Source organism: Staurois parvus, unplaced genomic scaffold (genome assembly GCF_062004578.1).
Source record: "Staurois parvus isolate SC_StPar_1 unplaced genomic scaffold, SC_StPar_1.0 ptg000525l, whole genome shotgun sequence".
Classification (NCBI taxonomy): domain Eukaryota; kingdom Metazoa; phylum Chordata; class Amphibia; order Anura; family Ranidae; genus Staurois; species Staurois parvus.
The window spans coordinates 10,855,661-10,880,970 of NW_028318321.1; the positions used below are offsets into that span (position 1 = coordinate 10,855,661).

The 25,310-nt window shown below is 47.3% G+C and overlaps 1 protein-coding gene across 4 annotated transcripts in view; it reads left to right on the plus strand.

The window, feature by feature from the left end:
• LOC149451742 (alpha-2-macroglobulin-like) overlaps nt 1-25,310 on the plus strand; it is a 293,088-nt gene that overhangs the window by 73,786 nt on the left and 193,992 nt on the right. For all 4 annotated transcript variants that reach the window (XM_089690338.1, XM_089690339.1, XM_089690340.1 and 1 more), the window contains one exon: nt 6,496-6,641. In XM_089690338.1, coding sequence (XP_089546464.1) covers nt 6,496-6,641 — 146 coding nt within the window. The remainder of the gene's footprint in view (nt 1-6,495; nt 6,642-25,310) is intronic.

The window sequence follows — 25,310 nt, forward strand, 5'->3', positions numbered from 1 at the left end:
AAAAACGCACAGGTGATCAAATACCACCGAAAAAAAGCTCAATTTGTGGGGAAAAAAGGATGTAAATTTAATTTGGGTGCAGTGTTGCATGACCGCGCAATTGTCAGTTAAAATAACGCAGCGCCGTAACACAAACCTCTTCTGTAACAGCTTCCTGACCACCCTATAGCAGAAATACTGCTACAGGGCAGCATGGGTGCACAAAATCACACATATATATATATATATATATATATATATATATACATGATTTGCGCTCCCATGATTTTCACGCCCCTCCCAGATAGCGTCAGATTGCCCATCAGTACACCAGTCTTCACATTTAACCCCTTGATTGCCAAGAGCACGCTCATCCACAATAAATCTCCATTGCTAGTATAGTGTCTGAACGGGTCAATATCTTTGATGAGATCAGCACTATACCAGCGTTCACATTAGTATAGCGTCCCCAAAAACGCAGCGTTAGTGGGATCAGCCCCGGCACCTGCCAGCACCTGTGTTTAGCCCCTACGCTTACCCCTCCCCTTCTCCCCCAGCAAGTGCAGTGTCAGTAGGTCACTGTCACTTGATACATTGCACACAAAACCGCAGTGTTTGCAGAATCAGGCCTGATCTCTGTTAGCACTTGCCGGTAAATTTTGATGACTCTCATATGCAGCAGAGTACAAGTACTAGTGCCGCTCTACCTTTTGGTGAACTGGCCAGTACCAGCGGTCTAGTACATCATGGTCTTTCACATACCTCCTTAATTTTTGGAGCTGTTTTTCACGGAATATCTGTATGCGTTGATTGTGGATCAAAGCAATTTATATGCACAACAATTTATCGCCGCCAACCCAAATTCAAACCTTACCAGACCATTCGCATGGAAACTCATTACAGTTTTCAAATTTACATTTTTTTCGGCCTAATCCTCAACATGGACATTACTAAAAGAAATGAATTGCGGTTGTATTGGTCCGCAGACCCGATTCATCATATACCCGTGTTCTCTGCTGCCATGGCCAGGCATAGATATGAGAGTATAATGTGTTTTATGCATTTCAGCGACAATACACTCTGTCATCCTCGGGGTAACCCTGAATTTGACCGGCTCCACAAAATTCAGCCCCTCGCAAATCACCTTAACCAAAAATTTGCAGATGTCTATACTCCCCAGCAAAACATCTGCGTTGATGAGTCCCTCATTAATTTTTCTGGCCGCCTTGCATTCAAACAATTTCTCCCCTGCAAGCGTGCCAGATATGGGGTCAAGATGTAGAAGACCTGTGAGAGGACAACAGGCTATACTTATAAGTTTTTCAGATTTACGAGGGAAAAGATAGTCACGTGGAGCCCCCCGGATGCCCAGACTACATGGGGAGTAGTGACAAGATAGTTTGGGACTTGGTGTCATCCTTTTTCCATATGGGGTACCACTTATACGTGGACAATTTTTATTCAAGTGTGCCACTATTTAGACATTTGTTCAATCTTGGAACTGGCACTTGTGGCAAATTGTGACCTAATGTGTGCCCACCATTAGAAGTGGGTGGACACAGGGCGGTATATTCTAATGGTGGGCATACCACACACTTTTTCTGACAGAGATTTCTTCTCATTTTTGTCATTCAGTCCACAGGCTGCATAGACATAAAAAAGAACATAGTATATATATACCCAACAAGGACTAGCGACGTACTGGTACATCACTGGTCTTTGAATGGTTATACCAGGATGATGCCTACAGCTGCAGGCATCATCCTGGTATCGTTTTTTTCAGCCGGTGATCGGCTTTCATGTAAAAGCAATCCTAGTGGCTAATTAGCTGCAGGATTGCTTTTACAAGCAGTGGGATGTGATGCCCCCCCTCCCCCTCTGCCTTCCACGGCCTTCTCGGGCAGTCTTGTACCATTGGGGGAACCTGAGAATGCAGCCGGTGTTTCTGCCAGCTGACCATAGAGCTGATTGGAGACCAGAATGGTGCCAATCATCTCTATAGCCTAAGAATTCGGAAGCTACAAGCATTTCATCACTTCAGTTTCGCAGGATATAAACAGCGCCATTTGTAAATTGGGAAAGCATCTGATCACACCGATTTTGGTTTGATTAGATAATGTAAGGGCAGAGGAGATATCTAGAGTCTGATAGACCCCAGATTTCTCAAAAAAGAATATATTACAATACCCATTGAAGTTATAGGGGATATTTGCATTCCCTGTCATAGCATTAGAAGTGATCAAAGCAAAAAAAAAATGAAAGGTACAAATGTAAAAATAATAAAAAATAATCAAAATAACTAAAAAGAAAAAAAAAAATCGCCCCTCCCATGCGCGCACACCTGTGTGCACAAGCCTTGACCCTGTGCCGGTATGTAAACAGCGGTTGCACCATGTATATGAGGTATTGCCGTGAATGTCAGATCAAGGGCAGTAATTCTAACACTAGACCTCCTCTGTAAATCTAAAATGGTAGCTTTTAAAGGCTTTTAAAGCGTTGCCTATGGATATTAAAAATGTTTGCAGATTTTCGCCATTGCACGGGGCATGCACAGTTTTAAAGCATGTCATGTTTGGTTTCTATTTACTCAGCATACCATTATCTTTTATGTATATAAAAATGCAGCGCTTGAGAAGAAAGGTGATGATAAGACACAGTCCAGTGAAAAAAAGTGCTCCGTGTTCCTAGTGCAGATGGTAAAGATTTACACTAACCAGATAGCGTAAAATTATACGCATGTGTACATATATCCTGTAGGATCCCCTTCTGCACTCAGATCTGGTCAAATAGATAGCTGGAAAGGATAGACGTCCTGCGCCCTCTTGTGGTGAAAGAGTGGTCCAGCAAGTCAGAACGATGCCAATCAGAGTAAGCCTTCCCCCTTCACTGAAGATGACCAGGAGATCCCTTGGGGCTGTAAAAGTTGAGGAAGCTCCTCACAGGGAACACAGGGAAGTGCTCATAGTGTAGTAGATAGGCTTTTATTATAAAAACATAGGTGCACAATAAAATGGGTGTAGACAGGTATGCATGAATACACTGACCCCTTGGAATTTAAAGATGGCCGCCGGGCCTCCTCGTGGCACCGGCGGCTTAGTGTCAACGGCGTCCCAGGTCCACCTGACGCGTTTCGTGCGCACGCACTTCTTCAGAGGTGGACCTGGGACGCCGTTGACACTAAGCCGCCGGTGCCACGAGGAGACCCGGCGGCCATCTTTAAATTCCAAGGGGTCAGTGTATTCATGCATACCTGTCTACACCCGTTTTATTGTGCACCTATGTTTTTATAATAAAAGCCTATCTACTACACTATGAGCACTTCCCTGTGTTCCCTGTGAGGAGCTTCCTCAACTTTTACAGCCCCAAGGGATCTCCTGGTCATCTTCAGTGAAGGGGGAAGGCTTACTCTGATTGGCATCGTTCTGACCTGCTGGACCACTCTTTCACCACAAGAGGGAGCAGGACGTCTATCCTTTCCAGCTATCTATTTGACCAGATCTGAGTGCAGAAGGGGATCCTACAGGATATATGTACACATGCGTATAATTTTACGCTATCTGGTTAGTGTAAATCTTTACCATCTGCACTAGGAACACGGAGCACTTTTTTTCACTGGACTGTGTCTTATCATCACCTTTCTTCTCAAGCGCTGCATTTTTATATACATGAATTGTGGGACTTTATATGAGTTTTCCTTTATGTTCAGCTGCTATCACCATTGACGAGCGCTTACTGTATATTCTACCTTATACATTATCTTTTATATTTTACAAAATAATTGACCAATATATTGTGTTTTGGTGCATTAAAAGTAAAAAAAGTTTTTGTTTTTTTTTTAAATTTGCTTTTGAAAAATTGCCGCACGAGTACTATGTGCCATAAAAAATTGTAGTACCCCCCATTTTATTCACTAGGGTGTCTGCTTTAAAAAAATATATAATGTTTGGGGGTTTAAATTAATTTCCTAGCAAAAAATACTGATTTGTTTCATGTGAACAAAAAGTGTCAGAAAAGGCTTGATCTTTAGGTGGTTAGAAGAGTGAGTGATGTGTGGCATAAACTTCTAATGCTGGGCATAAACCGCCCCCACCCCCCAAAACGACCCCTTTTTGGAAAGTAGACACCCCAAACTATTTGCTGAGAGGCATGTTGAATCAATAGAAGAATTTATTTTTTTACCACAAGTTTCTGGAAAATGACAAAAAAAAATAATTTTTTTTTTACACAAAATTGTCACTTAAATGATTTACTGCTCACACATGCCATGGGTATATGTGGAATTAATCCCCAAAATACATTCTGCTACTTCTCCCGAGTATGGGGGTACCACATGTGAGAGACATTTTGGCAGTCTAGCCAAGCACAGGACCCCAAAATCCAATAAGCAACTTCAGGCTTTTAAAGGGCTTTATTTCCTCATTACACTTCCTGACTACCTATCACAGTTTTGGAGGCCCTGAAATGCCAGGATAGCACCTAACCCCCCCCCCCCCCCCCCAAATGACCCCTTTTTGGAAAGTAGACACCCCAAGGAATTTGATAAAAAGCACGGTAAGTATTTTGCAGATCTCATTTGTTGCCACAAGTTTTTGGAAACTGAAGAAAAAAAACAAAAACATATTTTTTCTATTCTTTTTTTATATTTCAAAACCTTGTGAGAAAAAATGAGATCTGCAAAATACTCATTATGCCTCTTTTTAAATTCCTTGGGGTATCTACTTTCCAGAAAGGGGTCATTTGGGCGGGTTTGGTACTCTACTGGCATGTTTGGGCCTTTGAAACTGTGATAGGTAGTGAGGAAGTGTAATGAGGAAGTTACGCACCTTCAGGCTTTCAAAGTGGTCATTGGATTTCAGGCTCCTGTATGTGGCTAGGCTCCCAAAAAGTCTACACACGTGGTATCCCCATACTCGGTAGAAGTAGCAGAATGTATTTTGGGGTGTAATTCCACATATACCCATGGCTTGTGTGAGAAATAAATCATTTAAATGACAACTTTGTGTAAAAAAAAAAAAAAAAGTTTTGTCATTTTCCAGAAACTTGTGGAAAAAAAATAAATCTTTCATGGACTCAATATGCCTCTCAGCAGATAGCTTAGGGTGTCTACTTTCCGAAAAGTGGTCATTTGAGGGTGTTTGTACTATCCTGGTATTTTTTCACCTCAAGAAATGTGATGGGCAGTCAGAAAGTAAAAGCTATGTAAATTCCATTATCTATACCATATTTTGTAGACGCTATAACTTTCACACAAAGCAATCACCATACACTTATTGGGAATTTTTCAATCAAAAACATGTAGCAGAATACAGTTTGGCCTAAATTTATGACAAAATTTTCGTTTTTTTGGATATTTTTTATGACCGAAATGAGAAAATATTGTTTTTTTCAAAAAAAAAATTTTTTTCAACATTTTTCTGGTTATAGCACCAAAAATAAAAAGTGCACAGGTGATCAAATACCACCAAAAGAAAGCTCTATTTGTGTTAAAAAAAGGACATAAATTTCTTTTATGTACCGTATTGCATGACCACGCAATTGTCCGTTAAACTAGTGCAGCGCTGTATAGCAAAAAAATGGCGTACATTGCAGTATCTATACCATAGTTTGTAGACGCTATAACTTTCACACAAAGCAATCAATATATACTTATTGGGATTTTTTTCACCAAAAACATGTAGCAGAATACATTTTAGCCTAAATTTAGTTTTGAGTTTACTATATATTTTTTATAGCTGAAAGTAAAAAATATTGTTTTTGTACAAAAATGTTTGGTCTTTTCTTGTTTATAGTGTGAAAAATAAAAAGCGCACAGGTGATCAAATACCACCGAAAGAAAGCTCTATTTGTGTGAAAAAAGGACGTAAATTTCGTTTGGGTGCAGCATTGCATGACCGCACAATTATCAGTTGAATTAGTGCAGCGCCGAGTAGCAAAAAGAGGCATGGTCATTAAGGGGGGTAAATCCTCAGGAGCTCAAGTGGTTAAAGTGGACTATATGAACAATGCCAGGCTTTGTTACAGGTAGAACAGTACTGACCAAAGTTGTCTCAAAGTCCCAAATAGGCATGTGTCCCAGCTTATATGTGCAAATAGAATAATGGTATCGACACTCCAAAGACATACTGGTAGGTTAATTGGCTCCTGTCTAAATTGGCCCTAGTATGTGTATGTATGTATGTATGTGAGTTAGGGACCTTAGATTGTGCGTCCCTTGCAGGTTAGGGACTGATGTGAATGTACAATATATATGTAAAGCACTGTGTAAATTGACCGCGCTACATAAGTACCTGTAATATTAATTACCAAACATTGGGGTTGATTTACTAAAACTGGAGAGTGTAAAATCTAGTGCGGCTCTGAAGAGAAACCAATCTGCTTCCAGGTTTTTTTATCAAAGCTTAATAGAACACGCTGAAGTTAGAAGCTGATTGGCTACCATGCACAGCTGCACCAGATTTTGCACTTTCCAGTTTTAGTAAATCGACTCCATTATCTTTATAATCTTTCCTCTCATAGACTTACATGGTGAAACTGCTGTCACGCTTTCTCTTACACCCGGAACATCATCATCACTTCATGTATTTGTTTACATCTTATTATCAAATGGAGAACTTGTTGGAGATTCAACAGTATTCAAAATACAGAGGTGTTTTAAAAATAAAGTGAGTTATGAGTTTTCTCTTTCTTGGGAAATGTGATAGTAACATATAATTTTTTTTGTATTAAAAAAAAATGTTATACTTGCCTGTTCTGTGCAATGATATTGCAAATAGCAGTCCCCTCCCTCCTCTTTGGGAGGCCCCCGCAAGCACTGACCACTTCTAATTGCTCCAGCTGCCTTTTTAACAAGCCAGGTGGGAGTTTGACAGCAGGAGTTTGACAGCAGCAGATGCCTCTGGCCCACTCTGCTCTCAGTGTTTCCTGTGAGACCAGAAAGTGAGGGAGTGGTGCTGCAGTTGGAACAGTGCTGGATTGGTGAGAGGAATCATGTAATTGTTTAGGGATGGGATGTAGAACAGGTAGTTGGGGAGTTTTTTACCTTAATGCAGGCAATGCAGTAAGAAAAAAAAAGTCTTAAATTTAGAACTAAAGACTAACTTTTCTTTAGTTTTGGATGGAGTGAAAAGGGATTTGAATGCCTGTCAGGCTTTTATTGCTATCTAAGCCCCCGTTAGGGAGATTCATCCTCTCTATTTGTGCTATTTACTGTTATCACCGAAAGTGAAAGACAGGTTGTTCTCAGAACAGTAAGTTCTGGTGACAACTGGGCATTCCTTCACCTTGGAGGGATTTCTTCTCATTTGCTATTTTGGCTAAGGGACAGGAAATGAACGAAAATTTGCCCAATGGGAAAAAATTTGGCCTTTAGTTCTACTTTAAGTGTGTATGGTGGAATATTCAGACCTGCTCTGCTGGGAACAGTACACTCTACTCTACTCCGGATCTTCTCTGTACCTTTCTAATTACAATAATCTTAGTTTAGAGACTAAATTCTTGTCTAAAATTTATGCATGGATGCTTCTTGAGTGCCTCCTTTCCAGACCAGGAGATAAAACAAACACTAAAGAATAAAACCCCACAAAAGGATACAGCACCTCAAAGGCTAATAAGCATCATTAATGTACTGGACTTGACAGTAAAACATTGCACGCACCCCATCCATCCCCTCCCCCCTTCTCCCCCCATCTTCAACCAACCCCCTCAACAATATCCCATACAATCCTACCCTCCCCTCCCCCTCTCAGGGCAACCCCAACAGGTCCCAACTCCCCCCCAAGACCAGGGCAACAAGGACTAACCCCTCACAAATTCCCTATAGTCCATGCAGATGGACACACTCCCCGATAAGACCCTACTGTGGTAGTACTGGTAACGTTAGATGTATCAGGAAAAGAAATCCGGCTATAATGGGTATGTAAAGTATAGGTCCACAAGATGTAGTTCCACCATGGAGGAGAAGAGTAGCTAGAGAAGGGGCAACCTGGGTTCCTCCAGGGGAGTGTGACTCAGTTCATAACTGTAGTAGGCATGCCACTGTGCTCTAAATCCTCCTATATCCTCATAGCCCTCACTGGAGCCTATTTATCGGACATATGATAGGCAATATACAGGTCCAGCCTACTATCCAAGTAGCTGATTGACTCTGTATGACTGTAAGTCATAGTATCAGTCTTGCACTCATACAGTGAAGATGTGAAATGATCTCACCATGTGGACCCAGGGAAATCCATGCTTGTGCTGTTGGTAGCCGGATATATAATGTCTTTCATAATGTAATAGTGTCCATGTGAATCCAGTCGGCATAGCCTCACAGAAGGTCTCACAGAGGGTCTAGAGAGCTGGTGTGCACTTCGGCATCTCAGCGGGGGATCGTGCGTGGAAGGAGGATGTGATCTGTTTCACCTACATGTTTCGCCCCTCCCACTTATCAGGGCTTCTTCAGGGTGTAGCTATGGATTGGTTGGCTGCCATTCCTATATATACAGTGGGGATCGAAAGTTTGGGCACCCCAGCTAAAAATTTGTATTAATGTGCATAAAGAATCCAAGGAAAGATGGAAAAATCTCCAAAAGGCATCAAATTACAGATTAGACATTCTTATAATATGTCAACAAAAGTTAGATTTTATTTCCATCATTTACACTTTCAAAATAACAAAAAAACAAAAAAATGGCGTCTGCAAAAGTTTGGGCACCCTGCAGAGTTAATATCTTGAACTGCCCCCTTTGGCAAGTATCACAGCTTGTAAACGCTTTCTGTAGCCAGCCAAGAGTCTTTCAATTCTTGTTTGAGGTATCTTTGCCCATTCTTCCTTACAAAAGTCTTCCAGTTCTTTGAGATTTCTGGGCTGTCTGTCACGCACTGCTCTTTTAAGGTCTATCCATAGATTTTCAATTATGTTGAGGTCAGGAGATTGTGAAGGCCATAGCAAAACCTTCAGTTTACGCCTCTTGATGTAATCCCCCGTGGATTTCGAGGTGTGTTTAGGATCATTATCCATTTGTAGAAGCCATCCTCTCTTTAACTTCAGCTTTTTCACAGATGGCATCAAGTTACCATCCAAAATTTGCTGAAATTTTATTGAATCCATTTTTCCTTCTACTCGTGAGATGTTCCCTGTGTCACTGGCTGCAACACAACCCCAAAGCATGATTGATCCAACCCCATGCTTAACAGTTGGACAGAGGTTCTTTTCATTAAATTCTGTGCCCCTTCTTCTCCAAACGTACCTTTGCTCATTCCAGCCAAAAAGTTCAATTTTAACCTCATCGGTCCACAGAACTTGTCTCCAAAATGCATCAGGCTTGTCTATATGTTCATTTGCAAAGTTCAAACGATGATTTTTGTGGTGAGGACGTAGAAGAGGTTTTCTTCTGATGACTCTTCCATGAAGACCATATTTGTACAAGTATCTCTTTATAGTAGAATAGTGTACCACAACTCCAGTGTCTGCCAGATCTTTCTGGAGGGATCGTGCAGTCAAACGTGGGTTTTGAATTGTTTTTCTCACAATCCTGCGAGCTGTTCTGTCTGATATTTTTCTTGGTCTTCCAGATCTTGCTTTAACTTCCACTGTTCCTGATGACTGCCATTTCTTAATTACATTCCGAACAGAGGATATTGACATCTGAAAATGCTTTGGTATCTTCTTATAGCCTTCTCCAGCTTTGTGAGCGTCAACTATTTTCAGTTTCAGTTTTCTAGACAACTGCTTAGAAGAACCCATGGTGCTGATTGTTGGGGCAAGGTCAGATGAGTCTGGGCATTTAAAAACTTTGAGATTGACATCACCTGGTCTTCCCAGACGATGACTGAGAACAATCCATGACACTGACAGGTCTCAGCTTTGCAAAGGGGGCAGTGCATGCTATAAATTCTGCAGGGTGCCCAAACTTTTGCAGATGCCATTTTTTTGTTTTCTGTTATTTTGAAAGTGTAAATGATGGAAATAAAATCTAACTTTTGTTGACATATTATAAGAATGTCCAATCTGTAATTTGATGCCTTTTGGAGATTTTTCCATCTTTCCTCGGCTTCTTTATGCACATTAATACAAATTTTTAGCTGGGGTACCCAAACTTTCGATCCCCACTGTATTCATCATTACAAGTATGTTTCACCTCTTAAAGCAACCACCAGGGATATATCTAAATTCAAACTCTACGTGGGTTCCCCCTGCTGGTTGGTCAGCATGCGGAACCATATAAAACTGAGAGAAACCTCTAGTCCTAATCATATCAAAACAAGGTATTTTAAACCATCATACGTATCTTATCTGCTATTTAGCTCTGCATGGTCACCAACATCTCACTTATATAGACAGGTAAAAGTCTATCTTCAAAGAAATGGTTGTAAGGACAAATCATTGTTCAATCCATGAGGACTCATTGTACTTAAAAGGAAAATCTATCTTGCCTCCTTTTGTAACAGGATCTTGTCCTTATCACCTTTCCTTTCTGACAACATCAGAGACATCAGAGATGAATTGTGGTATTGTTCAAAATGAGTGGCTATTTGGGACTCATCGTCTTTACTAGTAATACTGGCTAGATGTTCTCCTATTCTATGTCTGAATTCTCTAAAACAAACACACTGATCCCCCACTGTGAGCTTTACTCCCGCCATTTGCTCAGTCAACACCCTGCATCATAGGGTTACCACTTTTTCTTGAAGCCAAACCCGACCACTTTAGCAGCGCTTGGCAATTTTTAAATTTTATTTTGTAATATACATTTAAGGATTTTAAAAGACCTGATACACCTTTGGGTGCCCCAAGGAGAGCAGTAATGCGGTGCACGTAACAGAGGATGGTGTCAGTAGAGCAGAGGTTGGCATTAGCAGGGCAGTGGAGAGTGTCAGTAGTTTTTATTTTAATTTATTTTTTACAATTATATTGTTTTATTACTTTCACAATTTTATTAACAGCCCTTTGGGAAGCTATGGTGAATTATCAGGGGTCTAAACAGACCCCTAATGCTTCACTTTTGCGACAGAAAAAGGAACTGAGGACAGAGATTCCTCAGTCCCTTTCTCTGCAGCCTCAGCTGCACTGGTCAGTGTTTGAATAGGAAACCCTCTGTGCTGAGCGGCTTCCTGTTCATTCACAAATTGAAGCATAATAACCATACTGATACATAACAATACTGATCGCTCACTGTGCTCATTCAGAAAAGGAAGGGGCCAGTAAATTGCATATTTACTGTGCCCATCCATCGCTCTCCATCCTGAAACATCCTCCACAGCAGCTGATAGGAGAGGAGGGAAGGGAAGCTGGCAGTGCTTTGGGGGATAGGTGGGCGAGCCAGGCAGTGAAAAGAAATGGAACCTGGACACAAGGGGTGGAGGGCAGTATTCACTAGAAATGCTCCCCTGTATTTTCCTCCTCTTGTTGCAACACTGAATGCCAATGGGACAGAGATGAGGAGAATCTGGCTTTCAGCTGCTGCAAGTGAAGGAAAATACAGCTAATTGGTTCTAGTGAATTCCACCCCACCACCGCTACTGTCCAGGTGTGACAGAGAGGCCGCATGGGCCCCCTGGAACCTGGGTGGGGTTGCCATTGTAACCCCCTGCGACCCCTGTGGCTCTGCCCAGTTACATGGGAAGACACAGACAGGTCTGACTAATGTGTCCAGGTTTCAGGCGTACTGAAACCAGGGCACATGATTCAAAACCTGGACTGTCTGGGTGAATGTCGGACAAGTGGCAACCCGACTTGATCACTTTGGTGCTGATATGATACGTCTGATGCTCCTGAAAAAGGGTAAACCTAGCCAGTCCATGCTGCAAGAGGCCCTGCGCAGAGCATCTCACAAGATGACACAGGCGACCTTGATGAAGGAAGATCGGAGAAACGTTTTACCCCTATGGGGAAGATGGCCCCTCTTCACAATCTGAACCACAAGACTTACTAGCTGACATGGCCCAGTTTGTTACACAAGGCCTTGGACAAGGTATCTGGGCAGATAACCTTGCAGCTTACGTTGATCAGGGACATTGGTAAGTGGACATCCCTCCTAGAACATCACTGTAATGATAGTATTACCATTAGATGTACAGAACAGAAAAATTCATTTAGGTTCGGGTATATTTGGTATGTTACTAATTTTGTTTTCTTATTCGTTTTCTTATTTGTTTAGTTTTGTTTATTCATATTCTAACAAATTTAGAATTTTTGGAACAATTAGAATTTGAATCTATTGAAAATTGATCAACTGTTCTGAATTCTATTTGAAGAATAGCTGATTGCTAAGGAGCGGGCTTGCAAGCCGGCCGCTGCGTCCTTAACAACCGTTGACTCATAAGCTGTCAGTGGGATTCCCCGTTAACAGCTGAATGTAAAAAAAAATTGCCAGCAATTAAGAATTCTGGGGTCTGGTATGGATTTTAAAGGGAATCCTTATGCCCGAATTTCTTTTTAGATTGTATGGGTCCCCCCCAAATTCCATCGCATCATGCAGCCCGGCAGGCCTGGATGGGGGGTACTTTGGGGTAGGAGGGATCCCCCAAAGCACCTTGTTCCCATGTTGATGAGGACAAAGGCCTCTTCCCCAAAACCCTGGCCAGGTGGTTGGGGGGATGCAAAGGGTGATTTATCAGAATCTGGAAGCCCCCTTTAACAAGGGGACCCTCAGATCCCACCCACCCCAATGTGAATGAGTATGGGGTACATAATACCCCTACTCATTCACCAAAAAAGTGTAAAATGTGAGTAAAAACACAACAGTTTTTGACAAGTCCGTTATTAAAAAACCCCAAAAAATAAATGTGCCTTGAAGTAGATTTAATGTAAATCACGTTGAACGCCAGTCGTCGACCTGAAAAAAAAGAACTCTGCACCCGACGAAAGCTCCCACAGCATGACAGCTCCTCCATTTGATAGTTCTTAAATAACTATGAGGCAGGGCCACCCGATGATGTCATTGGGTGAACCCGTCTCCTTGTGATGTCATCGACCGGGGGGCATGCTGGGTCTGTGACATCACAAGGGGGCTCCTGGAATCCTTAGTGGATTTGCAGTCTACTATGACTGCCCTGTTCTAGGAGTTGGTCCCTGAATCATCAGCTGAGAGGCTGGAGTTTGATAGGATTCCCAAGGCTATCTCAAGGTGCTCCCCAGATGGTCCTCCCACATGGCATCATTGTGTCCCTGCATTTCTATCTCATTAGGGAATGTCTGCTTCAGGCAACGAGAGACTGGTCCTCTCTGGAGTTCCAGAGTCATGTGTGCCAGTTATTTTATAGCCTCTCACCAGCCACTATAGCCAAGCATAGGGAATATAAACCTGTTATACACATCAATCAATCAAACCAGGTTTGATACCGAAAGTTTCAATGTCTCCATGGAAACAAGCCATACTGCTTCTCAATGATCCCTGAGGCTAAACAGAGTCTGGAATTCCTGCAGCTTCTGCCTTTGGAAAATATTGTGATTTAATCAGAGGGGTCGTCTCCTCCTTTGCTGTATCATCAACGACAGTCACGCATTTCCCACTTTCATCATTTGAGGAATGACAGTGATAACCAGAATTTGGACCATTTTCAAGTTCCTTAGGCAGAAGATCTATTAGGACTATGATAAGTACAGTATACCCTGCTTGTTAACGGTCAAAATGTACCTGTTGAGGGCATTATTTGCTACTCAAACCTTTTCTATGGACAATAGTGAGAGGGATACGTTCTTGCCTAAACATGGATATTATATCCTGGATTCTTTACCTGGTAGAGAAGAGCTTGCTCACTGTTTGATGTTATGTTTATATCTGTGACCAAGTAGGGGAAGATGTCACATTGCTTGTGCAAAGTGGCAACACTTATACTCCAAGTATTGGATATGGAAGTGCTCCTACATTAGGATCGTGTGCCACCACTGCCAAACATACACTATTAGAGATGAGCGAATCGAAGTATCCGAAGTGGAATTCGAGTCGAATATCGGAAAAATTTCGATTCGCGCCGAATCCGAAAAATAGCCTAATTCGGACGCGCGAATCGAAATTTTTCCGAAAATGGCGGCTGACATGTGCGGCGACGGAGCGGGGATGTCTGGGAAGGCGCGCAGACAAGGCGCGCTGACCCATAATGCATTCCTCAACGACATGTGATCGCATCAGCCAATCAGCAGCCAGCCAGCTAGCACTGTGTAATGGTCGAGCTATAAATAGCGGCCATTTTGGAATTCTTCATTTGCCTGCAGTCATTGAACAGAGGCAGACCGCTCTGTATTAGGGACAGGGAAAGAGTTAGGGCCACAGAAACGATACTTGGGGACAGAGAAACGATACTTAGGGACAGAGAACTATTACTCAGGGACACAGATTTGTTAATTAGGGCCACAGAATCGTTACTTAGGGACAAAGAAACGCTAGTTAGGGACACAGAATTCATACTCAGGGACAGACAGAATTGTTACTGAGTGCCAGAGAATTGTTACTTAGGGCCACAGAAACGTTATTAGGGCCACAGAATTGTTACTCAGGGACAGACAGAATTGTTACTGAGTGCCAGAGAATTGTTACTTAGGGCCACAGAAACGTTATTAGGGCCACAGAATTGTTACTCAGGGACAGACAGAATTGTTACTGAGTGCCAGATAATTGTTACTTAGGGCCACAGAAACGTTATTAGGGCCACAGAATTGTTACTCAGGGACAGACAGAATTGTTACTGAGTGCCAGAGAATTGTTACTTAGGGCCACAGAAACTTTAGTTAGGGCCACAGAATTGTTACTCAGGGACAGACACAGAATTGTTACTGAGGGCCACAGAACTGTTACTTAGGGCCACAGAATTGTTACTCGCACAGACACAGAATTGTTACTCGCACAGACACAGAATTGTTACTGAGGGCCACAGAACTGTTACTTAGGGCCACAGAATTGTTACTCGCACAGACACAGAATTGTTACACAGGGACACAGAACTGTTACTGAGGGCCACAGAACCGTTACTTAGGGCCACAGAATTGTTACTCGCACAGACACAGAATTGTTACTCGCACAGACACAGAATTGTTACTCAGGGACACAGAACTGTTACTGAGGGCCACAGAACTGTTACTTAGGGCCACAGAATTGTTACTCGCACAGACACAGAATTCTTACTCGCACAGACACAGAATTGTTACTCAGGGACACAGAACTGTTACTTAGGGCCACAGAACTGTTAGTTAGGGCCACAGAATTGTTACTCGCACAGACATAGAATTGTTACTGAGGGCCACAGAACTGTTACTTGGGGCCACAGAAACGTTAATCAGGGACACAGAATTGTTACTGAGGGCCGCAGAACTGTTACTTAGGGCCACAGAATTGTTACTCGCACAGACACAGAATTGTTACTCGCACAGACACAGAATTGTTACTGAGGGCCACAGAACTGTTACTTAGGGCCACAGAATTGTTACTCGCACAGACACAGAATTGTTACACAGGGACACAGAACTGTTACTGAGGGCCACAGAACCGTTACTTAGGGCCACAGAATTGTTACTCGCACAGACACAGAATTGTTACTCGCACAGACACAGAATTGTTACTCGCACAGACACAGAATTGTTACTCAGGGACACAGAACTGTTACTGAGGGCCACAGAACTGTTACTTAGGGCCACAGAATTGTTACTCGCACAGACACAGAATTCTTACTCGCACAGACACAGAATTGTTACTCAGGGACACAGAACTGTTACTTAGGGCCACAGAACTGTTAGGGCCACAGAATTGTTACTCGCACAGACACAAAATTGTTACTGAGGGCCACAGAACTGTTACTTAGGGCCACAGAATTGTTACTCGCACAGACACAGAATTGTTACTCGCACAGACACAGAATTGTTACTCAGGGACACAGAACTGTTACTGAGGGCCACAGAACTGTTACTTAGGGCCACAGAATTGTTACTCGCACAGACACAGAATTCTTACTCGCACAGACACAGAATTGTTACTGAGGGCCACAGAACTGTTACTTGGGGCCACAGAAACGTTAATCAGGGACACAGAATTGTTACTGAGGGCCACAGAACTGTTACTTAGGGCCACAGAATTGTTACTCGCACAGACACAGAATTGTTACTCGCACAGACACAGAACTGTTACTGAGGGCCACAGAACTGTTACTTGGGGCCACAGAAACGTTAATCAGGGACACAGAATTGTTACTGAGGGCCACAGAACTGTTAGGGCCACAGAATTGTTACTCGCACAGACACAGAATTGTTACTCGCACAGACACAGAATTGTTACTGAGGGCCACAGAACTGTTACTTGGGGCCACAGAAACGTTAATCAGGGACACAGAATTGTTACTGAGGGCCACAGAACTGTTACTTAGGGCCACAGAATTGTTACTCGCACAGACACAGAATTGTTACTCGCGCAGACACAGAATTGTTACTGAGGGCCACAGAACTGTTACTTGGGGCCACAGAAACGTTAATCAGAGACACAGAATTGTTACTGAGGGCCACAGAACTGTTACTTAGGGCCACAGAATTGTTACTCGCACAGACACAGAATTGTTACTCGCACAGACACAGAACTGTTACTGAGGGCCACAGAACTGTTACTTGGGGCCACAGAAACGTTAATCAGGGACACAGAATTGTTACTGAGGGCCACAGAACTGTTAGGGCCACAGAATTGTTACTCGCACAGACACAGAATTGTTACTCGCACAGACACAGAATTGTTACTGAATGCCACAGAACTGTTACTTGGGGCCACAGAAACGTTAATCAGGGACACAGAATTGTTACTGAGGGCCACAGAACTGTTACTTAGGGCCACAGAATTGTTACTCGCACAGACACAGAATTCTTACTCGCACAGACACAGAATTGTTACTGAGGGCCACAGAACTGTTACTTGGGGCCACAGAAACGTTAATCAGGGACACAGAATTGTTACTGAGGGCCACAGAACTGTTACTTAGGGCCACAGAATTGTTACTCGCACAGACACAGAATTGTTACTCGCACAGACACAGAACTGTTACTGAGGGCCACAGAACTGTTACTTGGGGCCACAGAAACGTTAATCAGGGACACAGAATTGTTACTGAGGGCCACAGAACTGTTAGGGCCACAGAATTGTTACTCGCACAGACACAGAATTGTTACTCGCACAGACACAGAATTGTTACTGAGGGCCACAGAACTGTTACTTGGGGCCACAGAAACGTTAATCAGGGACACAGAATTGTTACTGAGGGCCACAGAACTGTTACTTAGGGCCACAGAATTGTTACTCGCACAGACACAGAATTGTTACTCGCACAGACACAGAATTGTTACTGAGGGCCACAGAACTGTTACTTGGGGCCACAGAAACGTTAATCAGGGACACAGAATTGTTACTGAGGGCCACAGAACTGTTACTTAGGGCCACAGAATTGTTACTCGCACAGACACAGAATTGTTACTCGCACAGACACAGAACTGTTACTGAGGGCCACAGAACTGTTACTTGGGGCCACAGAAACGTTAATCAGGGACACAGAATTGTTACTGAGGGCCACAGAACTGTTAGGGCCACAGAATTGTTACTCGCACAGACACAGAATTGTTACTCGCACAGACACAGAATTGTTACTGAGGGCCACAGAACTGTTACTTGGGGCCACAGAAACGTTAATCAGGGACACAGAATTGTTACTGAGAGCCACAGAACTGTTACTTAGGGCCACAGAATTGTTACTCGCACAGACACAGAATTGTTACTCGCACAGACACAGAATTGTTACTGAGGGCCACAGAACTGTTACTTGGGGCCACAGAAACGTTAATCAGGGACACAGAATTGTTACTGAGGGCCACAGAACTGTTACTTAGGGCCACAGAATTGTTACTCGCACAGACACAGAATTGTTACTGAGGGCCACAGAACTGTTACTTAGGGCCACAGAATTGTTACTCGCACAGACACAGAATTGTTACTCAGGGAAACAGAATTGTTACTCAGGGACACATAATCGTTTAATTAAAGAGTATGTCAGACAACATGCAGAGGAGTGGCAGAGGAGGCAATGTTTTAGGAGCGAGCAGACGTGGCAGCAGAGGAAGGGGTCGAGGCAGCACTATTCGCAGCCAGAGGCCAGTGCTCCCGGTGTCATCCAGCGGTCGTGTCTCCACCGACAACCCTGCCGTCATCGATTGGTTGGCTCGGTCGTCTTCCTCTTCCCAGGTCACCTCTGACACCTACAGCCAACGGTCGGTGGGTACGTCAGACACAACCGTTAGTTGGCATGGCCCGGGACCAAGCCCACTGAAATCACGTGTCCTCTACCTGCCCCTGTCCTTTGCTGTTCCCTCACCAAGCGAAGTATCGCATGCTGTGGGCTCAGCCCCACTGTACAGTGAGGAAGAGCTAACAGAGGGCGGGCAGGAACGGGGGGAGACATCCACCTTTTCAGCAGCCAGGCGAAGAAGTAGTGGCGAGGAGAGTGGCCCGGTAGCCGGTCTAGAGACAGGTCTGTCTCCTGACCCAGACGCAGCCGAGGGGGCTAGTAGTGAGGCGGAGACCCTACTTGATGATGAGGAGGTTGATCGCACTTGGCAGCCTCGTCGTCATCAGGCAATTTCTTCCGCATCATCAGGAGAAGAGGGTGGCAGCTTGGCAGTGAGCGAAACAGTCGGTGGGTTGCCCAGGAGACAGCAGCAGGGTCGCAGCAGTGTCAGTGGAAGCAGTGTCAGTGGAGCCAAACGGCCACGGAGTAGAGCACCAGCTCCACTGCAGCCTACCACCACGGCCAGTAGTGGTGCCGGTGTGCACGGAGGAAGCAGCAGTCAGCCAGTGAGGAGTATCGGGGGCAAAGTTTCCTACTCGGCGGTGTGGCAATTTTTCATCAAGCCGCCCGAGGAAGTAAACGTAGCCGTATGTCGACTATGTGGCCAGAAAGTCAAGCGTGGCCAGGGGGCCCATGTTGGGACTACAGCGTTGCGGCAGCATATGCAGCGTCGCCATTTGGTGGCCTGGGAAAACCGTGATAAAGATACGGCGGTTCTGCCCGCCCCAGCCCCCGCTCCATCACCCGCTCCGTTACTTGCTCCGTCACCCGACGTCAATCGCCCTCCATCAGCCAGTCAAGGCTCCAACACCTCTGCTGACGGGAGTTGTCGCTCGTTGGCATCTTCCGCTCGTTCAGATGCTCCTTCTCCTGCTACTCCTCTTCACGGATTCCGTCAGCAGTCTTTCTTGGAATCCGTTTCCAAGAGACAACAGTTTGCGAGCACGCACCCGACGGTGCAAAAGCTGAACGTCCTCCTGTCCAAGTTGCTGGTGCTGCAGTCCCTCCCTTTCCAACTGGTGGACTCAGCACCTTTCCGAGAAATGATGGCTTGTGCCGCGCCGCGGTGGAGAGTGCCAAGCCGTCATTTCTTCACCAAAAAGGCAGTGCCAGCCCTGCATTCACATGTAGAAGACATGGTGGGCCAGTCTTTGAGCATGTCGGTCTCTGCCAAAGTGCACGGCAGCACCGACGTGTGGAGCTGTAACTACGGTCAGGGACAGTACATGTCATTTACGGCCCACTGGGTGAACGTGGTGCCGTCACAGCCGCACCAGCAACTTGGACAGGTCACGCCGCTTTTGCCTCCACGTTTGCACGTCCTTGGTCCGGCAAAGATGTCCGCCTCTACCACCTCTTCTTCCGCCGTGTCCTCAGCCGCCACCCCCGTGCTAAGTCCCATTACCCGACCGGCATATCACATGTGCAGGGCGCAACGGTGTCACGCTGTTCTGCACCTGGTATGCCTTGGCGAACGTAGTCACACAGGGGAGGAACTTCTCAGTGTAATGAACAGAGAAATCGACAGATGGCTGTCTCCGCGCAAACTGAAAATCAGAACCATGTTGACCGACAACGGAAAGAACATGGTGTCTGCTCTGCGTCAAGGAAGGTTGTGCCATGCGCCATGCATGGCTCACGTGTTCAATCTGGTTGTCAAGCGGTTCCTAAAATCCACCATCCCACTGCAAGACATCCTTAAAATGTCACGTAAACTTTGCATGCATTTCAGCCATTCCTACACCGCAAAGCACACCCTCCTTGAGCTGCAGCGGCAGAACGGAATTCCACATCATCGCCTGATCTGCGACGTTGCAACAAGGTGGAATTCAACCCTACACATGTTAGACCGTGTTAGGAATGGACTGGCCAGCAATGGTGGGACTCACCTGCCTTTTGATCTGCAGTACCAGGGCTGGCCAGCGGGTGTTCCCAGCAATCAGAGACTCAACTCTGCAGCCAGCTAACACCTGTAACTGATGATGCTGGGGTATTTAAGGGATGGCCAGACCCACAGACTCTGCCTTGGTGTTGTGTTTGTCCTGGGCCCTGTATCTGTCCTGCATCCTGTTTCTGTTCCTTTGCTGACTTCTCCTGCTCTGATCCTGGCTTGTGACCCTGACCATCCCTCTGTCTGACCCTCTGTACTACGCTGCTTGCTACCTGTTCTGATCCCTGGCTTGTGACCCGGACCATCCCTCTGCCTGACCCTCTGTACTATGCTGCTTGCTACCTGCTGAACCTGGCCTGTGACCCCGACCATTCTCCGCTTGCTCCCCCTGTACCTACCTGCCCAATTGATATTGACCCGGCCTGCCTGACGACGCTTGCTTGTATATACTGTTATCTGTGGGTGGTTTGGTTTGTTTGCACCGTATTATGTTTTAGTATTGCACTGCGTTTATGTTTGTACTGTTAGTGTTAATAAATTATATTGTTTATAACATATCTGAGGTCTGCGTTTCCCTGCTTCAGTCACACACCTCTGGTCATACCTGGGAGCCCTGACATTACACCAAGGCCAATCCTGACCAGAAGTGGCTGCACAGGGAAGCCATCTTGGCTTGTTGATGGGAAGGATGGATCTTGAGGAGGTTGAGTATTTATATCTGCTAGTGTTTGATGACAGGGAGTATGCTTATCAAACTCTGAAGGAGTATTCCCGGGATGAATTGCTAGAATGTATACGGCTCGCTCATGTTCTAGTAGATCAGGGCACAGTGTTCTCTGAGGTGCAGCCATTGATTGAGGTTTGTGCAGAGTTGGTTTCATCTGGTTCCCCCGAATGCAGGGATGAATTTTTGCCACCATTTAGTGCAGACCAGGCAGAGTCCCTGGTGTGGTTATTAGAGGATGATGTGGGTTACTTTCTGGAGCGTTATTCCACATGTTCACCACAGACACTGAGAGATTGTATAAACGCAGTGCAGTCATTGACCAGACAGACTTTGTGTAAGCTCAGCTTTGTTCAACCCATACTGCAGACATGGACAGACTTGTTGCACCCAGCCTCAGTCAGCCTACAAAAACCCAGTCCTGCTTCTAACTCTACTCCTGTATTCCCACCAGCTCCTCCAGTTACAGCCCAGTATACTTGGCTATCTACCGCATGTCAGTACCCTGTTCCCACTCGCTGCACCTATCCTGCCTTTAACCCTGTAAAAAAGCCCTCTGTAGCAACTGCTCCCTCTCCTGTTCCATCCTCCAGTTCTTCTCTGTCTCCAGCTGCTCCATTCGTTTGCAGACCTGCGTTTACTTGCAGTGCTCCAGTAGTTAAAACCAGAAAAAAAGCGAAAATTCTTTCCAACCAATACCATCCTGCCAGTATCCAAACTGGTGAGCCTGCCTTCCGTGGTTCAGACTGATGCCTGTACGCAGCCTGATGCCTCTACTCGGCCTGAAGCCTCTACTCGGCCTGAAGCCTCTACGCGGCCTGAAGCCTCTACGCGGCCTGAAGCCTCTCCTCAGCCTGAAGCCTCTCCTCGGCCTGAAGCCTCTACTCGGCCTGAAGCCTCTACTCGGCCTAATGCCTCTACCCAGCATGATGAACTGATCCAGCCTGACGATCCTATTAGGCCAGTTGACTCGATGCCCGCTGTTGATCCAGATGATCCGGTACCTGATCCGGTGCCCGCTGTCGTGCCAATTGACTCAGAGCCCGCTGTCGTACCTGGTGACTCGGTGCCCACTGCCTTGCCAGATGACGCGGTGCCCGCTGGCAAGCCAAATGACCTGATGCCTGGTGACCTAGTGTCCGCTGTCATACCTGATGACCCGATGCCCGCTGTCGAGCCAGACAATCCGGTACCTGATGACCCGGTGCCCACTGTCGTGCCTGTTGACTCGGAGACCACTGCCTTGCCAGATGACGCGGTGCCCGCTGTCGAGCCAAATGACCTGATGCCTGGTGACCCGATGCCCGCTGTCCAGTCAGACGATCCAATGTCTGACCCAGTGCCCGCGGTCATACCAGTTGACTCGGAGCCCACTGCCTTGCCAGATGACGCGGTGCCCGCGGTCGAGCCAAATGACCTGATGCCTGGTGACCCGATGCCCGCTGTCCAGCCAGACGATTCAATGTCTGCCCCGGTGCCCGCGGTCATGCCAGTTGACTCGGAGCCCACTGCCTTGCCAGATGACGCGGTGCTCGCTGTCGAGCCAAATGACTTGATGCCTGGTGACCCGATGCCCGCTGTCCGGTCAGACGATCCAATGTCTGACCCAGTGCCCGCGGTCATACCAGTTGACTCGGAGCCCACTGCCTTGCCAGATGACGCGGTGCCCGCTGTCGAGCCAAATGACCTGATGCCTGGTGACCCGATGCCCGCTGTCCAGCCAGACCATCCAATGTCTGACCCAGTGCCTGCGGTCATACCAGTTGACTCGGAGCCCACTGTCGTGCCTGGTGTCTCGGTGCCCGCCGCTCCGCCTGAGGGCCCAAGACCTGTCGCTCCTCCTGGGGGTCCGGCGCCCGCCGCTCCGCCTGAGGGCCCGAGACCTGTCGCTCCGCCTGGGGGTCCGGCGCCCGCCGCTCCGCCTGAGGGCCCGAGACCTGTCGCTCCGCCTGGGGGTCCGGCGCCCACCGCTCCGCCTGAGGGCCCGAGACCTGTCGCTCCACCTGGGGGTCCGGCGCCCGCCGCTCCGCCTGAGGGCCCGAGACCTGTCGCTCCATCTGGAGGTCCGGCGCCCGCCGCTCCGCCTGAGGGCCCGAGACCTGTCGCTCCGCCTGGGGACCCGGCGCCCGCCGCTCCGCCTGGGGACCCGATGCCTGTCGCCCCTCCTGGGGGCCCGATGCCTGTCGCCCCGCCTGGGGGCCCGATGCCTGTCGCCCCGCCTGGGGGCCCGGTGCCTGTCGCCCTGCCTGGGGGCCCGATGCCTGTCGCCCCGCCTGGGGGCCCGGTGCCTGTCGCTCCGCCTGGGGGTCCGGCGCCCGCCGCCCCGCCTGGGGGCCCGGTGCCTGCCGCCCCGCCCGGGGGCCCGGTGCCTGCCGCCCCGCCCGGGGGCCCGGTGCCTGCCGCCCCGCCCGGGGGCCCGGTGCCTGCTGCTCCGCCTGGTGGCCCGCTGCCTGCTGCTTCGCCTGGTAATCCGATGTGCCTCTGCCCGGAGTCCTGCCCGATGTGCCTCTGCCCGGAGTCCTGCCCGATGTGCCTCTGCCCGGAGTCCTGCCCGATGTGCCTCTGCCCGGAGTCCTGCCCGATGTGCCTCTGCCCGGAGTCCTGCCCGATGTGCCTCTGCCCGGAGTCCTGCCCGATGTGCCTCTGCCCGGAGTCCTGCCCGATGTGCCTCTGCCCGGAGTCCTGCCCGATGTGCCTCTGCCCGATGTGCCTCTGCCCGGAGTCCTGCCCGATGTGCCTCTGCCCGGTGTGCCTCTGCTCGATGTGCCTCTGCCCGGAGTCCAGCCCGGTGTGCCGCTGCCCGGAGTCCTGCCCGGTGTGCCAGTCTTTGATATCCCGCCAGTTGCCAGACCCGGGCGGTGGAACATTTTGCCCAGCTAGGACTGTTTGGAGCGTCCTGAGGCCGCTCCTTGAGGGGGGGGTACTGTTAGGAATGGACTGGCCAGCAATGGTGGGACTCACCTGCCTTTTGATCTGCAGTACCAGGGCTGGCCAGCGGGTGTTCCCAGCAATCAGAGACTCAACTCTGCAGCCAGCTAACACCTGTAACTGATGATGCTGGGGTATTTAAGGGATGGCCAGACCCACAGACTCTGCCTTGGTGTTGTGTTTGTCCTGGGCCCTGTATCTGTCCTGCATCCTGTTTCTGTTCCTTTGCTGACTTCTCCTGCTCTGATCCTGGCTTGTGACCCTGACCATCCCTCTGTCTGACCCTCTGTACTACGCTGCTTGCTACCTGTTCTGATCCCTGGCTTGTGACCCGGACCATCCCTCTGCCTGACCCTCTGTACTATGCTGCTTGCTACCTGATGAACCTGGCCTGTGACCCCGACCATTCTCCGCTTGCTCCCCCTGTACCTACCTGCCCAATTGATATTGACCCGGCCTGCCTGACGACGCTTGCTTGTATATACTGTTATCTGTGGGTGGTTTGGTTTGTTTGCACCGTATTATGTTTTAATATTGCACTGCGTTTATGTTTGTACTGTTAGTGTTAATAAATTATATTGTTTATAACATATCTGAGGTCTGCGTTTCCCTGCTTCAGTCACACACCTCTGGTCATACCTGGGAGCCCTGACAGACCGCCTTTATGAGCAGCGAAAGGCCATCACCGATTTCCTGATGTTACAAGCGGATAAAGGTACTCCCCTGTGTAACTTCGATGTCAGCCATTGGCAGCTCATGCGTGACACCTGCCGCTTGCTCAGGCCCTTTGAGGAGGCCACGCTATTCGTGAGTCGGCAGGACTATGGGATGAACGACGTCATTCCTCTGTTGCACGTCCTTGAACAAATGCTGTTAACAATGGCTGGTCAGGGTGCGGTAGACATGGCGCACAGATCTCAACGCCACATGACCCCTGTGGGGGCAGGACAGGAAGAAGAGGAGGAGGTAGAGGAGGACATTTGTGCTCAGGAATTATTGAGTGAAATGGGTGGTTTTTCCACTCAGCGGACAGGAGTGGAGGAGCAGGAGCATCTGGTAGAGGAGGAGGAGACAGAGGACCCAGACGCACCGTGGCAGTATGCTGTGGAGATGGAGGCAGGGAGTCCCTCGCATTCCTTGGCACAAATGGCCCATAGCATGCTCGGTTGCTTGCGTAGCGACAGCCGAATAATAACCATCAGACAGAGGGATGACTTTTGGCTGTCCACCTTGTTGGACCCTCGCTACCGTTCAAAAATGGTGGCCTTTTTCACACCTGCTGAGAGGGAGGCCAAAATAACGTACTATAAAAACCACCTATGTAGTCAGTTGGTCTCTGCCTTTGTGCGCCAACGTCCATCCTCAGACACTGTGGGCCCTGTGCGCTCGCGTTCCGCTGCCATGGCAGCAGGGGAGGGGTGGGGTGGTAGGAGCAGTGGCAGCTCCACCAGCAGCGGCTGCCTCAGTCTGCAGTCGATGATGAGTAGCTTTCTTCACCAG